Here is an 18,238-nt window from a genome sequence, read left to right as displayed (position 1 = left end):
ACACCTGAAACGAAGCCCATATCTCCCTTTTCAGACTAAGTCTAAAATGTTTTCATGGATACCAAGAAAATAAAATGCCCAAAAACGGCAAATAGCAAATGTCACCACATGAGTTAATGTTTGTATATCTACCAACTTTTGTTGAAAAATATTGAATGATTTTTGATAGATTGATGAGACACTGACTATATCTGCCTGCATTACATGCCAGGGGCAACAATAAATTGTTTCAAACAGATTACTCAAGATGGGTCTTTGGATGTGAAACGTTACTAGCACCACAAATACACAGCAATGCAACATATACTTCTACTATGCATGATTTGTTTAGATCATCCTCTGTGCATTAACAGTGTGTTGATGAACTTACACTATTACTTGTGAACACAGACTGTTGTTACACATTGCGTGGCATCATATAAGGAATGCCATTACCTTGTTGGTGGACTTGGAGAAGTACTGGAAAATCTTCTGGGTGGAAGACTTCGAAGATTGACTGCCCTATGATGTCTTGTGGCAGGTACCCAAGCAACGGAATAGCACTGTAATACATGGAGAGACATAAAATCTGGATACATTTGAGAACAACCTACCTGTAAGAAAAGGGAGTGTATATTACCTGCGAGGGTTAGATAATCTGTAAATTGAGTTCGAGGTATTTTTCATATAATACTCATTCTATTAATAAAACATCAAAAAAACTAAATTGTAATGTCAATCTCAACGATAAACCATCTTGAAGACAGCCTAATGTTCATACATAATCATAAGTTGGTACACAGCTACATCTGACAACTATGGGACCGTTCAAAACGGTATGAAAGTTATTTTCTATTGTCACTGGATGAACCAAGGAGTGAGTGAGTGAGTGAGTTTAGTTTTACGCCGCTTTTAGCAATATTCCAGCAACATCACTGCGGGGGACACCAGAAAATGGGCTTTACTCATTGTAGCCATGTGGGGAATTGAACCCGGCTCTTCAGCGTGACAAGCGAACGCTTTAACCACTAGGCTACCCCACCGCCCCCGGATGTACCAAGGAAGTGCCCTAACCTACTTATGGGCCCGATGGCAGGACATGAAATAAGGCCAATCCCCTCGCTCAAGATGGGCTAGATTTCTGACCAGCCAGCTAGCCAGCCCCATTGTCTGGTAAAAAATTTAGATGCTCCAGTCATCTGGGTAAATTCAACAGATCTGATCTGGTTAAATTTCTTTTTGGGCTGCTAAAATTCTGAAGTTCCCGATGATGTCTGGCTGAGTTTTGAGCTTATTTTATACACTACCGTATGGTTGGGGGTTTGGTAGCTTTCTGAAACTGTGTAAATGACAATTCAGATGAAATGAAGTATGCTTACTTGGAATGGATGCGAGAGACTGCACAGAACATGGTGTGTCTCATGCAGAATGTCCTCTGTTCTGGCAGCTGCCCATACACTGGAACAGAACATCAAGAATGTTAAGATTAAAGAACATGTAGCATACAAGTCACTTTTATGTTGATCTCAGTTTCCAGCAATATCAAAGCATGCAAAACGCGAAAAATGTTGTACCCATATGGTGAACTAGAAAGTATTTTACTAGTAAAAACAGACGTCTTGTTCTTCTGGCACCGTCATGGGTTCCACACCTTAAAGGGCACTTACTATAATATTATGCACATAGCACAGTTGACAGTTTGGAAATTACATCCAATCAGACACAAACACACTGGCTCTATATTCTGCATTGATATTATAAGCTTTTAATTTACATAAGTTTAATTTTATGCCACTTTTAGAAATACCACAACTAGGACACCAGAAATTAGCTTCACACATTGTACCCACTCTGGGTTTTTGGAGTGACAAGTGAACGGTTGAACGACAAGGATACCCACCACCCCTAATTTACTTGACGGTACAGTATACAACCTTGCACACTAAATGAATGTGTTTGTATATGATCAGATGGTGGTTTGAATATGTTCAAACACCTAGCAATGTGCAGTTAAGAACACTTGGACAAAGGACTATGAGTATGTGTTCCAGTCCACCCAGCTGTGAATGGGAAAGCCATAATAACTTGGTGCGCCTGTTGGCTTCAACAGTTGTATGATCCCCAGGGAGTTGAGACTGATAATACGATATGCCCTTGAGATTGATATCCAATGACCTTGAGCATGTACCAGTTGCGTGGGTATGTGTACTTGAATAACAACAATACATAATAACTTACTTAAACACTGTGACTACGTTCGTCTCCACTGTTGCTGACAAACTGTGTGTTTATAGCTAAATTTTACAGATTTAGATGAAAATCATATCACTGCATTACTTTGAGGATAATGATAATAATGATAATGATAATGATGATAATGATAAAGATAATGATAATGAACATGATGATAATGATAATGATGATAATGATAATGATGACAATGATAATGAATTCATGCAGTCCATTTCCAAAAGAATTTGCTCAATAGCTCAAAGTACTGTCTTCTACTGTGCTATGGATATAAAACAACAAACACTGTAAATATGTGTCTGTTTGTCATTTCTTCTAAAAGGAAATCACAAAAGCATCCATCTTATTGACAAATGCAAATGTATGAGCCAGGAGTCTCACCTTTGTAAGGTGATTCCAGTTCAACCAGTTTTAGCATCATCAATCTCCTGTGTTTGGGTGCCGTGTCTATACCCGACTTGCTTGCTGATGTAACAGAAAGGTTCACTTGAAATGGCTGGAAACTGGTTGGTCGCTTGAGATTGTACCCTTTCACGATTGTCTTATAGCACCTGAAATAAACATATTCAACACAAAATTATACTGCAATCTCATCAAAATGAGTGAAATGAGTATAGTTTTATACCATACCAGGTAGAATAGGCCTTCAGCAACCCATGCTTGCCATAAAAGGCGACTCAGCTTGTCGTAAGAGGCGACTAACGGGATCGGGTGGTCAGGCTCGCTGACTTGGTTGACACATGTTATCGGTTCCCAATTGCGCAGATCGATGCTCATGTTGTTGATCACTGGATTGTCTGGTCCAGACTCGATTATTTACAGACCGCCGCCATATAGCTGTAATATTGCTGAGTGCAATATTAAACTCACTCACTCACTATACCATACCAACAATATGGCAGCGGACTGTAAATAATGGAGTCTGGACCAGACAATCCAGTGATCAACAGAACGAGCATCGATCTGCGCAAATGGGAACCGATCACATGTGTCAGCCATGTCAGCAAGCGTGACCACCCGATCCTGTTAGTTGCCTCAAGCATAGTCACCACTTATGGCAAGCATGGGTTGCTGAAGAACAATTCTCCTCCAGATCGTCATGGGTCTCATCAAAATGAAATGTAATACCACTTTATCAAACTGCAAGAGTTTATTTCAGCATAAAGGCAAATGACCCACACATAAAGATAGCATACACTGAGTAACAATGAGAAGATGATAAGAAATTCAAATGCCTTCAACACAGTCATTTAAAAACATTTTTCTTTTCACTGTGATTTTTCAGTCAGTTCTGCACTATTGTTCTGCAAGATCATATTTTCAGGTGTTAGTAGAGCATTAGTGGTTTGAGAAATTAAATAAAATGGAAGATATCTTAAGGTTGGCAGGACATTCTAGTAGAAAAAAAATAATCATTCATTTACATGCAGATGACACATTAACAGGGGTTCAAAATTTCTTTTAAAAGCCACCTGCCACAGGGCAAATGACTTCCCACTTGCCCTGTTTTACGACAATAACAATGATATAATTCTGAAAGAATAAATCAGCATGGTATTTGATGTTAATATTTACCTGACTATTTATCGAAAAGTTATTTTATTATTATTGCGAAACTTAATAGCTACATTTTGAGGAGAAATGAAATGAACCCCATGTTTATATGCAGTTTGAAACCATACCTAGATATAATCTAGTAGCTCACAGATGAGTAGGATACCATTATTTGACGGCATGAAATGAAAACTGACTTGTTCTGGGTGTGGGGCAATGGGATTATTGCATTGAGCATTTTTTCTTCAAGAGGCTTTCATTTCCACTTTCCCATGATTCATGATTATGTAAGCGGGAGTTCGAATGATCTCATACTGATAGCAATAATAATACTTTATTCACCAAAAAAGGAATTTGTTGTACATCAGCTGCTGTGTTGTATTGAGCAATGAATAGAACATGTAACAAAATGAGAATTATCAAAACAAACAGTATTTACACAAAGGGACTGCGACACATGTAACAAGAAATACATTCGTCCGCATAAGCAATGATAACTGGTGCAACAAATGTACAGTTGGATACAATAATATTACGGTAAGTGATGTATAATTTAACAGGGCTCCAGATAAGGGCTGTATCGATGTATGTACCAATAAAAAATATGCATGATACGGTAGGGAAAAAAATCAGAAAAAGTAGCAGTTAAGCACCACAGCAATGGTGTACCATCATTTACATACATATTTACCTGAAAAAGTATTCCTTTATTGTTTATTGACCTGTTTACACAAGAGTAGCAATGTTGTGGTGCACGTATGAAACGAAACACAAAATTAATTACGTGCCATTAGTTTCCATTCAGTACTCTTAATGTACTAACTTTTCCCAGTACTCATATTGAAAAAATAAGGCGTATGTACTCCTTATATTGACAAAATTATCTGGAGCCCTGATTTAGATATAAAAGAATAAAAATTTACACTTGAAACAGGTTGTGAAAGAAGAGTGAATACAAAAACATGGAAGTAAATGTCTGATTCAGGAGCTATTAATTTAAAATACAGAAGATAACAGAAATGGCACTCTGTGTAATTCTCTGGTCACAATGGTGCACAGGTAACATTTTGTATCTAACAATGATTTAAAACATTGATAGGTGGTCTATTTTCAAGATTCACAAACGTTATTATACCTGATGATGACTGTCTTTAATTCTGTGTAAAAAGCTCCTAAAATGTAACGAATCTCCTACATAAAGTAAGAGCCATACAAAGTAACATCCCCATATTTCAGGTATATGTGATTCCCAGGTTATTCTGCTAGAGATATAGATTTCTTTAGGGTATCTGTTGGTTTGCAGTCTCAGTAATTTACACCAATATTTAATACCTCTAAGGTAAAACATGCAAGACATAACGTCAATGGCTGCTGCTGTAGAAATATGTTTACCAGCACATATAACAAATTTCCAGAATTTAGACAAAGTATTCGATGAAGGGGTCTTCTCTCCACTCTCCATATATTTCTGAACCATTCAGCAAAATTGTTTTTTGTTATGCATCAAAGACTATAAATGGACCGACAGACGAGGTGTTGACAATATCCCTCTACATTACATGTTTGGGTGATAAAAATGCTTTCAAAGCACCTTGCCATACTTTTGCTATCCGAGATTGACAGTGTTTTATTAAACAAGCCTGTTCTAAACATCTGCTTACCGAAACCTTATGTAGAATGTTTTCAAGGGATTCTCAACATCAGCTTGGCTGTCTTCTGTTGTCTCTGAAATGTACAAAAAAGTCATTCAATAACAGCCTGACGTTTGCAACTTCAGTTAGGGATATGTAAACTAAAAGAAGTTCCACTGTAATTCTTGTTTGTGATTTTTGTTTGAAGTCACATCTTGGTTGAAACTAGTGGCTTTAGAGTGTTAAAAAATGGCTTTGGGTGTCATCCAGGTTTCATAATTATCATTGTCGTGACAATCAACAGGTATAATAAAAATGCTTTCATTTAATGTGGGGGTCACACCATATTAGAAGTGAGCAGTAGGTAATGATGTTACAAATGTGTACCATATCAGTACACAACTGCGAGTGAGTGAGTGAGTGAGTTCAGTTTTACGCTGCTTTTTTTTTTTTATTCCTGCTATATCACAGTTGGGGACACCAGAAACAGGCTTCACACATTGTACTTATGAGGCAACTCAAATCAGGGCCTTTGGTGTGACGAGTGAACACTGTAGTCACAAAGCTACCCCACCACCCAAAACCACTATGATCAAGCCTTGACAAAGTATAGGTTATAAAAATTTTAATGTCCCTTAATATTTTCTATAGGTGCAAGAAACAGATTAAGTTCTTTATAATCTGCCTTTCGTCCCAAACTCCCATTGCTTGCTATTTCAGCATATAACAAACTTGTTTTCGATCATCATACACATTTTGATAAAACCTCTTATAAGCTAAGGGTGGTGGGGTAGTCCAGTGGTTAAAGCCTTGGCTCATCACGCTGAAGACCCGGGTTCGATTACCCATATGGGTACAATGTGTGAAGCCCATTTCTGGCGTCCCCTGCCATGATATTGCTCGAGTGTTGCTAAAAGCAGCATAAAACTAATATCATCCTCTCTTACAAGCTAAGATACATGGTATACTTGTAATATTTATTTCGAGTGCAGCAGTATTTGAAATGAACTCTTTCAATGAATCAACTCAATGAGTAAAAGTTCAACGTGATGCTTGTTTTCCCAGTCTTATCAATATCTGATTTTACTGTTCAATTTCATCACACAAAAATCTGTAAGCAAACTTTGATAACCAATGAAATGACGAACAAGAAGTCGATGTTGAAAGGAGAGGAGTTTTCTCAGGCTGCCTACTTCCATTCTAGACATCTTTGTGAAAAATATTCCAACCAAGTCCTTCATTTACAAGATTAACAAAATATATTTTGCTATGTCTCACAGATGACTGAGATAGTATCCTGTAGGACTCATAATGTGTAAGGAATATTTCACCCTCACGGGTCTCTTGCACAACCAATCTCATGGTCTCACCTGTGAAGGTCTCATCTGTGAAGGTCCAGGCTACAATAGGCCTTCAGCAACCCATGCTTGCCATAAACAGCAACTATGCTTGTCGTAAGAGGCGACTAATGGGATTGGGTGGTCAGGCTCGCTGACTTGGCTGACACGTCATCAGTTCCCAATTGCACAGATTGATGCTCATGTTGTTGATCACTGGATTGTCTGGTCAAGACTCGATTATTTACAGACCACTGCCTTGTAGTTGGAATATTGCTAAGTGCAGCGTAAAACTAAAGTCACTCACTCACTATTGGTCTACCTCCCTTACCTGACTGCTGGGTAAATTCATCATAGTCTACGTCCACCATCATATTACTGTTGAAGGTCAGGATGTCACGTTTGTAGATGAAGTCCGTGATGATACGTCCCTTCCAGAAGTCCTGGAACACATAAACAGTTTCTAGGTATCACACAGGTGGTGGAACAAGACATGGCATCATATCTCGAACAAATTAACAGGACAATACCACACATGTACCAGTAAAATCCCCCACTAATGAGGTCTCTCTTTGTAAATAGATATGGAGGCAAACTAATTAGCTTTACAAACAGTGCAGTTAACTTTCGCTATGTATTCCTTCATGGTCTCTTGATAATAACAAAGGATTACGTGAGCGAGCGAGTTCAGTTTCATGCCACACTCGGCAGTATTCCAGCTATATGGTGGCTGTCTGTAAATGATTGCGGCTGGTGAGACAATCCAGAGATCAACAGCATGAACATTGATCTGAGCAACTGGGAACTGATAACAGGTGTCAGTCAAGTCGGTAAGCATAACTACCTGTTCCTGTTAGTCTCCTCTTAATGTTACATGGGTTGCTGAAGACCTTTTCCACCCTGGATCTTCATGGGTCTAGCGTATTAAGATATCGGGGAGACTAAGGTCATCAGGTGGTCAGACTTGCTAACTTGGATGACCATGCCATCAGTTCCAAATGATGCAGATCGAAGCTCATGCACCAGATACTGGATTGTCTGGTCTAGGCTGCATTATTTACAGACTGCTGCCATATAGTTGGAATATTGCTGAGTGCGGCACTCACTCACTCACTCACTCACTCACTCTTGTGAAAATAAACATACTGTACACTCATAATATATTGTCCTGTTATACATACGGTGGGGTATTCCAATTTCAACATCAAGGCCGGCGTCACCTGGTGGACAACATGTTTCTTCATCGATAACAGGATGATGAGGTCATGCTGCAAAACAGAGTTACGTCCCTTGCATAAGGCCCAATGTTAAAATAATTTTATATTCAGTCCATAACTAGCCTCAATGTACATATAAAAACTTTCAATGCCTTTCTAACAAGTTTCACTTTAGCAGGGTTACCCTTGATGCAGAAAACCTGCGTATGTGACGCAGTGTGAAGTGAAAATACACAAAAAAAACAAACTCTGGGTTGCTTCTGATGCAATAAACTCACAAATCAAAACCACTTAATTCAATGCACAAGGTAATAAATGTAACTTGATAACTGATTTCAAACTGATTCTGAAGTAAACATCTCTAATTCTTTAGAAATAAGACTTAGGCATATACCTGGAAAAATATTTCTTAGTTTAAAATTGATTATCTTTTTAAATTGTCTGACCACCAAAATATTTGCAGAGTCAACCTGACCCCCAAATGTAAATGTTTAGGGGAACCCAGATTTACACCATATTGGTATGTGGTATGTTGGGAAAATATTTCCCGTTTGCTTCTCTTTGTACTGAGAGATATTCAAGGAAACAACAAGTGTCATCTTTAGATGTCTTTCAAAAGGACTGCAGGGATCACTTGGGCAGGGATATGGAGATTTTTACCCACTGAAACACAAAATATCCCATTAAAATTTCAACACGGTCAGAAATTCCCATTACTGATACAAGTTTACACTACGTAATGAAACAAGAAGACACAGTCATCAATATACTCCACAATGGGCAAATACTGTTCATGAATATGTCTACTAGTTATGATACTGTCAAATGTTTAGTCAATGTGGAAGGAGAGTAAAATATTTTATTCAGAATTCCAAAACTACCTAACAGCACCAAGCACACCACCAGACAAATATATGTGCCAAGTTTGAGGAAGATATACATATGGAAATTAATTAAGCAACACCAAATTCAAAGACACATAAAAACTTAACAAAGTTTAACGAAGTAATTTTGATGATTGATTATTCAATTTTGATGTATTGACATACAGCATGAGCTTTTCATGGGTTGATATGACGCGCGTGAAGCTTGCACAGCGCACGTGCATTGCTTTAACCTCAACTTTCGAAAAATGCACTTTTTCCCTGGGGTGTTTACAAGCGCAGGTTGTCGATTGCATTCGGTTTTTCATTCATTTCAATGTCATGGCACGTAGGAAATTATCAGAGGCCACTCGTTGGCAAATAATCGGCATGAGGAATGCTGGTATGTCTCTAAGACAAATCGGGACTCAAATCGGACGACATCATTCCATAATTTCAAAACTTTTGAAAAAATACCGGGCCACTAATGAAGTTAAAGACCTGCCTAGACCAGGAAGACCCAGGAAGACCACAGTCCGGGAGGACAGAGCTTTACTGAGACTTGTACGGCGCAGGTCCTTCGACTCGAGCTCTCGGTTGAGACAGGAGTGGCTTCCAGGGAGACCCATCTCGAACAGGACTGTTCGGAATCGTCTGAAAGCTGCAGGATACCGGGCAAGGAGGCCAATCAAGCGACCCAGACTGTCTCCAGCCCATAAGGCAGCCCGACTGGCCTGGTGTAATGACCGTTTGCACTGGAACATTGCCTCTTGGAGGAAGGTCCATTTCTCAGATGAGAGCCGGTTCTTGCTGCACATGGTGGACGGTCGTACTCGGGTCTGGAGGCAGAGGAACACAGCAATGGCTCCACGGAACATCCAGGACTGTGGCCTTTGGGGGAGGTTCCGTTATGGTATGGGGGTGCATTTCCATGAACTGCAAGTTGGATATCATTACCATCCGTGGCAACCTTAACGGTGTTCGTTACCAACAGGAGGTTCTTGACAGGGCTGTGGTACCTCATTTTGAGAACCATCCTCTGGCAACGAGACCCATATTTATGGACGACAATGCTAGACCTCACAGGGCGCATGCTGTAAATGATTTTTTGCGGCAAAATGCAATTGACAGAATTCCATGGCCTGCCATGAGCCCTGACCTCAACCCCATTGAACATTTGTGGGACTTTATTGGCCGTCGTGTGAGGCAGAGAGACCCACCAGTCCATAATCTCAACGAATTGACGGCTGCCCTGCATGAGGAGTGGAACAGGATCCCCCAGAATCAGATCCGGAGACTCATCCAAGGAATGAGGAGGCGTCTGGAATCGGTGGTGCGTGCGCAGGGAGGACACACTAGATATTGATGAAAGTCGGTGTGCAGACTCTCAGATGACTGTTCTTTCTTTCCATGTGACATTTGTGTTAATACACCTGACAACAACGTCTGTGGATGAATAGTAAATTGTGTCCATTTTTTCATGAATTTAAGACAGTTTTAAGAATTTGGATTTCGTTGCAATAAAGCAAAGTCTTGATACTTTTTCCCTTTAAGTTGTTTGTCAGAGATCGTCTGTTGAATAAAAAAGTGTCAAACTATATCAACCCGGCATATTTTGATTGTCAGAACACTTCAAAGTTGCTCCAATAGAAAAAATTGGGGTGTTGCTTGATTAATTTCCAGGTGTATATATTGAAAGGTCTTACAGTTCTGCTCCATGAAAGGGCCATAACACCAAATTTAAAGTCAAACATGTTGCCATGGAAACACAAAAAATATTTTATTCAGAATTCCAAAACTACCAAAAGGCACCCGTGCACCACCTGACCAATGTATATGCTAAATTTGGGAAAGAAATATTGACAGGTCTTAAAGTTCTCCTCCTGAAAAAGAGCACTACCACCAAATTCAAAATCAAACTTGTTGCTATGGAAACACAACAAAATATTTCATCAAGAAAGTGAAGAAATAGTGAACTGTTTTGAAATTCTGGTTTGGAAAAGAGCACACCCACCAAATTCCGCCAAAGTCAAACTTTTTGCCATGGAAATGCAAAAACATATTTCATTCAGAATTCCAAAACTACGACAGACTACAAAACTACCAAAAGGCACCAGTACACCCGTTATATCTATGTGCCAAGTTTGGTGAAGAGTGCATTGTAATACTCCCAGCAAAAAATGCATTGCAAGGGATAATAATTCCTTCTGAAAATCACATGGTTCAGATTAATGAAGAGAATTCTCCCCATTGACCATTTTCTCCAGAGTGATCCCTGGGACTGAGCCCTTAACGTTCTCTTTTGTGTTTTCCCATCTGTTTGTCCTAGTTATGGAGGTATTCAAGGAAACAACAAGTGTCATCTTTTAATGTCTTTCAACGTGATGTGACAAAAGGACTGAGTTTCTGCTTTCACTACAGGTGGTGTATCAAACTGCCACAGATTCATGGGGTTTGGGGTACTTACATCAGATTTTGTAAGAAGTCTGTTGTCAATCTTTGGACTGGGCTGGCTGATATGTTCGTCATGACACATCTGGCTCGATGGGACATTCTTCATATCTGAGACACATATTGATAAATCAAGCACATATATACAAGTATGGGAACAAATAAAACATTTGACTTCTTTGAGAGGCATGTTGGTAAATAAATAGTTCTTGCAATCTTTGACTGTCTACAGACCATACCATTGTCTTTCCATTTCCTATAATTCTCAACAACTGCTTCAATACTGGCATGGATGTGATGGTGAAATAGCACAAGGGAGATAACTGGGTAAGGCTGGTAAAGTTGTAGGGGGGGACAACTCATGACAGATAAAGGGACATAACTCACCAGTGATCTTGCGGACACTGTCTACTACATGCTGTAGTGTTGAAAGAGTGCTCATCTTGCGGTGGTGAGATGGGCCAACCATGGACACAAGTGTTTTTAAGTATTGTTTAACCTTTTCCTTCTTCATCTGGCTGTTGCGGACACCATATGCTATGTCGCTGCTGTTGAAGGAACAAGCGCTACTGAGAGAACGGTTTCATGTACATTCTGGATTCATCACAGTATGATGAGCCACTCAGTGACCCAGGGAAGAAAGTAAGATTTTCATTTTAGACATGTTACATGTTTGCGGAATGGTTCCAAGGGTTGCTATGATACACCGATGCATTGATACTTTAGACAATACAATCACAACTTATTTGAGAGATAACTTTAGTGATATTGAGTTTTGAAAGTATCAGTTTAAATATGCTTAAGCATTGTTTGCATTTTGCAACTGTATTGTGTTTTTTATGTGAGTTATAAAATCAGATCATTTCAGGGACAATTAAAAAGTATGACATATTAATGTTAAAAATGTAACTAAATTTATGCGATCATAGGTATCATGGTACGCATTAAATCATGAAATGGTTACCATGATATGTATCGATTTGTGAAACTTATGTATCATGACATCCCTCATGGGAAATAATTCTGCTCTTAACACAGGACACCTAAAACCCTGGGAACATTTGGAATAATTTTTAAATGAATGATTAGTTTACAGATGGCAAGGTAGACACAATACACACAAAATTTCTTCCTTAAACAATACTATACTCTGTTTGCAGTGAAAACGTACCAATGAATTTCATGTTAAACAAAAACATATCAGACAATGTGAAATTCAGATTGCGAATCCTCATAATTTTACATTGCCAATATCAGTTTAATGTGAAATTCATTGGCACGCTTTCACTACAGACAACAGTATTTCGATTATTTTCAGATCACCGCCATATAGGTGTAATATTGCTGAGGGCAGTGTATAACAAAACTCACTCACTCACTCACAGTGGTTCTGTTATCTTACCTGCAGCCGCTTGTAGAAGGTTGGTCGTCCATACTGCTGAAGGAGAAACTCAAGCTGCTACTACTACTGCAAGAAAGAAAATATAGACGTCAGAATCATTCACAGTGAGCCAGTTTGTTTTAACAGTACCACAGTTATTTTGTGTACACTTCAATCAGATGTGACAGGAAAGCCTTATGTGATACAGTCCAAGTAGCCAGAGAACTGTTATTGCCCATATATCAGTATCACATGTGCATAGTTACTGTCAATTTGTATTTGTCCCCAAGGTGCTTGACAACAATAAAAGACAGCAAAAGTGAGTGAGTCTAGTTTTACGCCACACTCAGCAATATTCCAGCTATGTGGCAGGGGTCTTTAAATAATCGAGTCTAGACCAGACAATCCCGTGACCAACAACAGCAAAAGAAAATTCATCACAGTAAGTTGGCTATGACAGTAATGTTATGGAGTTGAGACCTGGGGAACTTCATATAAGAAGCTGATTGAAACTATTCAACCATCATTCTGTAAAAGATTTCTCAGACTTACAAATACTGTGGGGGAGTGTGACATGCTCAGCCTTCAGTATATCTACATGACAAGAGCAATAATATACCAGACAAGATTAATTCACCTTGGAAACAACAGACTACCTAATCAGGTATACAAAATGCTCAAATGATATTGAAAGATATTCATGGACTACCTCAATTAAGAATACCTTTTTCATTTAGGTTTTGGTACCATGTGGATCCAACAAAATATTGGTGATGTAGATTTATTTCTTCAAGAATTCAAAATAAGACTAGCAGACAACCTCTATCAAGACTGGCACTCATCCCTGGAATCTTCATCTAAATGTGAATTTTAACACCAATATAACTCTCTACTCAACACTAAATCATACATAAGACATGACATTTCACAGTATTTAAATTATTACATATCAAAATTCAGATGTAACATTTGAAGACTAAAGGTTGAAATTGGAAGACACAACAATATACCACACGAAGGAAAGAATCTGTGATTACTGTATGAAGAAAAATATGAAGACTGTAGAAAATGAACACCATGTACTTCTGGAGTGTGAAAACCCTCTCATCCATGCAGAAAATCTCTACCAGCTTGTCTTACAGACTTTTTAACCACTACTAACTTTACAGAGTTGATGCAATCTACTGACATGGATGTATTTAATATAAACTTGGTCTCTATCTTAAGTATCCACCATAAAATCATCCTCAAAAACTGAAACTGCATGCATGCAGGATAATGTTTACCATCCAAAACTGAGCTCCACAGAAGAAATCACTTGAGTGAGATCAGGCGATACCACCTAAGAGGTATCATTTTGACCGTAGGTTTTGTGCAATGCCCTGACAACACTATGTCATCAAGCTGATGACATCACAATGCTATGACATCGCTGCACTGCAAACGAATTAATGAAGAATGATTTGGGATGATAAATAGAATCTCACCCTTGTGTCTACTGATATAAATTTTAACAACAATTTGAAATTAAAAATTTGTTACTTTATCAACTCCTGTTGACATATTTGATAGACACCTGGGTGAGAATCTCTATTTGTAGCTTATCATGTATTATGGGCCTTGGGTCTATTTACAGAATATATTTGTCTGTCTGTCTGTTTGTCTATCTGTAAACAATTCATCAACAAATTGTTCTGAAAGGAAATCTGGTGATTACAAGAATAACAGATTAATGATAGGCTTAAAAACACACGAAGCACCATGGCCTCCTGAAGACATTGAGCCCAAAACAACGAAAGGACATCTTAGTGATATCTCTGTTTGCAGTTCAGTAAAACTGGCAAAAGATAGAACAAACTGCAATAAAAACAACTTTTGTTGAAACACGTAAATAATGTTGACAGTCAAATGTCACCAAAAACCATGCACAAACAAAGAGTGAGACATAACAGACAAGTTTTTACTTTCTAATCATTAGGAAAGTACAAAAACAACTTTATTCTTTATCAAGTCAACCCATATAATCTCCAATATTAGCACACTTACTCTGTTTGAATTTGACTACAGAAGCCAATTAGGACCATTACTTTTCTCAAAGCACCTGTTTTTAAGCCAGCTATTTTGGGTTCAGTGCATGAGCAGAAACATTATAGAATCCTGAGGGCTCAATTAAATATTTCCACAACAAAATACAAGCTGCACTGGTGAGTCCTGCCAAGCAATGCAAAGCATTTCACAGACATCAAATCTTTTCACAGATGTTACAATGACCTAACTCTGTGAAGACCTGCATGGAATTGGAAAACCTACATCAGAACTAAATGAAAAAGTTAGCACAAGTATCAACAGAGCAAGTGCTCTGCTCAAAGAAAACACAAAAACAAAAAAAGGACAACATATACACCCTGAGTGCAGATGCAAACACATCAATAAATTAAGTATTGTGGTCTCTAGCGAACTAAAATACAGGGAAAATGTGGTTATAGACCAAGAAAATGAGAACTGATCTTTAAGAATGAAGAATTCAACTTCCAGACAGATTGCCTAGTCTGTAGAGAGATTGAAAAACTCACAGATCTAACATGATTCCGGTTAGAACAGAAAATCAGCTCCAGGAAACCATGAAAAATATTTGCTTGAACAGAGCTGATGAATGGTCCACAAAGGTCCTTGCAAGAACAGAGTATGCTGGTGATGTTTTGCTATGGATATGGCCTATCACAACTCATATAGTGTGAATTTTATGACAGAGTTGCATCCACCTGTTCACAGTTATTCCCAAACACCACTAAAATGGCTACTCCGATAGAATCCTGTCACACTTGATTCTTTCTGAGAGTGAGTGAGTGAGTTTAGTTTTACGTCGCACTTAGCAATATTCCAGCTATATGGCGACGGTCTGTAAATAATTGAGTCTGGACCAGACAATCCAGTGGTCAACAACATGAGCATCGATCTGCGCAATGGGGAACCGATGACATGTGTCAACCAAGTCAGCTAGTCTGACCACCCGATCCCGTTAGTCGCCTCTTACGACAAGGTTAGTCACCTTTTATGGCAAGCATGGGTTGCTGAAGGCCTATTCTACCCCGGGACCTTCACGGGTCTTCTTTCTGAGAAGTTGCTGACTACACTGAAGCAAATGATGCACAGGCTACACTAACTGATCTCGTTTCAAGACTGCATTTGCATTCTGATGAAGAAGCCTCTAGTGTAAAATGCATGAATCAAAAACTTTGTTAACATTTTGGCTATGAATCATGAAGACAAAGTCATCAATATCCCCAGGAATGGCAAAATACCATTCATGAATATGTCTACTAATTATGATTAGAGTATGTCCACGTTTTGGTGTGCAAATGGGTGAGGTTCTACAGTTCTGCTCCGGAAGAGAACCCTTCCAACAAATTCAGTGGAGGTCAAACTTGTTGCCATGGAAACTCAAAAATTATTTTATTCAGAAATCCAAACCTACAAAAGGGCACCACTATGCCACCAGAGCTATCTATGTGCCAAGTTTGGTGAAGAAATAGATAACAGTTTGAAAGTTCTGCTTCTTTTCAATCAAATTCAAACTTGCTGTTACAGAAACCACAGACTGGTGCCCCAGACTGGTGGTGTGTGTGTGTGTAGGGGGGAATCATACATGGGTCTAAACCCCCAAAGGCACATCAAGATTGGTTAAGCTATCATGAATAGTGTAGGAGGTATGCTACGGACAAAGTATGGGACACAACCCCTGCGAAACTCAGTTCATGAGTTCATGAAGTCTTCATGACTTCTATTGACGCACCCATTTCTGACGAAAAGCTCTGAAGTTAAAGTTACATCCATTGGACAAGCTGCTATAAAGGCAATTCTGAGACCACTGCAGCCACCACTTCAAATTGGACTTGGTGTCCAAATGCATCATGCATCATGCATCACCACTTCATAGACTCACTTCATCAACATGAGTTCTACTGGTCATATACAGAGGGTAAGCGGTTTGAAGACAATGCAGCAGTAGCAGTAGGAAGTCCTGACGTATCATATCCTGGACTTCGATTGGTCCCCTCCATTTTGCCGCCAGTAACACTGACCACAACGCGAGCGCTTTAGATGGTAATAACACGTTCTGTGGAATGGTACAGCCACACAAGTCATCATCACGCCAATTCCCACGAGGCAATTCCAGCATAAAAGACATTGTTGCATTTGGCAGAATTGGAATGCATTTATACAAATCCAACTGGAACAGTCTGGCATGTATAGCTTATGAAGAACTTTCACCTTGAACAGTCTTCTGACCCAACATCACCTAAGTCCACTTTCTGGAAGATAATGTGTCCACTTAAGTTTCCGAGACCCTCTTGGTCAGGTTACATGCAGTCAAGTTCACAGAGGAGATCACACTGTGACATCAACCACCACCTTTCGTTTATGACTGATATGAATCCTGGTGACATGTTATGCACATATGCCCTGCTGAAGTATGTTGGGGTGCAAGTAAGACAACAAAACATAATACCTGTTATCATTTTTGATCAACCACTTTGGTGGAAGGTAATTATCAACTGTAAGCAACTCTTTTAAGACTGGGATACTTTCATATCTTTCACATAGTTCCTTGGTCACCTTATATCAGGTTCTGGACTCTATGAACATAGTCTTGGAGATGATGTATGCTCCTAAGGCATTCCCAGACATGATGACAGACAAAGCTGTCACCCAATAACAGGGTAATTTCTTGTGGACACAGCACTCGGTGCATTAAGGCATTGGAGAAATTCTACATATTACATGAGTGTTGTCCATGCCAGCATGTGCAAGCATAAACGTTGCCATGGAGACATTTACTGGGATCTCATACAACACGAGTAAGCAACATAAGGACAAGGACATCCTGAGAGTGTTACCGTTCTTAGGAGAGAGTAATCCTTTCAGTGATGACACTAGTCTTCGCAATATTGCTGTTGGAGAAATAGCTGACCAACCTGTAAATGCTAAGAATATCATATATGTTGGACAGAAGATACTTGATAAATTGACTGGAATGTTCATTCCAGGTTATGTCTTCAAAAGGAAAGACCCAGTATGTACACTTGACTCCAAGTCAACCGTACAGTTTGATGGTAATGCAGTACACGGTGATGTTAAACTACTGTTCCAAAGAATTGTATCTAGTGCAAAGAACACATTTAGGTTTGAACTGTTCAACATTCCTCTTGCACTCTTTGAACCATCATGTCTTCTTCCTCTACCAGCCAACAAAGCTACACCTGCTGACTCCTTGAGGACTTTGCTACAGAATCCATATTAGCAACCTCCAATGCACAGCACAACCTCCAGTGAGACTATGTTCTTGATGGAGGAGCCCTACTTCAACATGTAGTTTGGCCTCGAGGATGCACTTACGACACCATCATTCTGCTCTACATGGAATATGTATGGTATGGTATGGACCTGCGACCATTGTGTTTGATGGATATGAAGCTGAACCAACAACAAAGGATATAGCTCACCTTCGACAGTGGAGATGCTGGAGTAGAAGTTAAGTGTGAAGAGAACCTGTTAGTCAATTCTGAAAAAGAAG

General features: G+C 39.1%; 2 protein-coding genes across 2 annotated transcripts in view; one reads left to right on the top strand and one right to left on the bottom strand.

The window, feature by feature from the left end:
* Positions 1-18,238, top strand: part of LOC137268208 (EF-hand domain-containing protein D2-like) — a 265,230-nt gene that overhangs the window by 147,806 nt on the left and 99,186 nt on the right. The gene's annotated exons all lie outside the window — the stretch shown is intronic.
* Positions 1-18,238, bottom strand: part of LOC137268204 (period circadian protein-like) — an 83,355-nt gene that overhangs the window by 43,115 nt on the left and 22,002 nt on the right. The window contains exons 3-11 of the mRNA XM_067802743.1: positions 12,685-12,750; positions 11,670-11,830; positions 11,299-11,393; positions 7,933-8,019; positions 7,083-7,194; positions 5,445-5,508; positions 2,611-2,780; positions 1,359-1,437; positions 436-542 (exon numbers count right to left, since the gene is read on the bottom strand). Coding sequence (XP_067658844.1) covers positions 436-542; positions 1,359-1,437; positions 2,611-2,780; positions 5,445-5,508; positions 7,083-7,194; positions 7,933-8,019; positions 11,299-11,393; positions 11,670-11,830; positions 12,685-12,750 — 941 coding nt within the window. The remainder of the gene's footprint in view (positions 1-435; positions 543-1,358; positions 1,438-2,610; positions 2,781-5,444; positions 5,509-7,082; positions 7,195-7,932; positions 8,020-11,298; positions 11,394-11,669; positions 11,831-12,684; positions 12,751-18,238) is intronic.

Source organism: Haliotis asinina, chromosome 16 (assembly GCF_037392515.1).
Source record: "Haliotis asinina isolate JCU_RB_2024 chromosome 16, JCU_Hal_asi_v2, whole genome shotgun sequence".
Taxonomy (NCBI): Eukaryota; Metazoa; Mollusca; class Gastropoda; order Lepetellida; family Haliotidae; genus Haliotis; species Haliotis asinina.
Note: the sequence above shows the minus strand (reverse complement) of the source record. Positions and strands in the feature narration are given on the sequence as shown.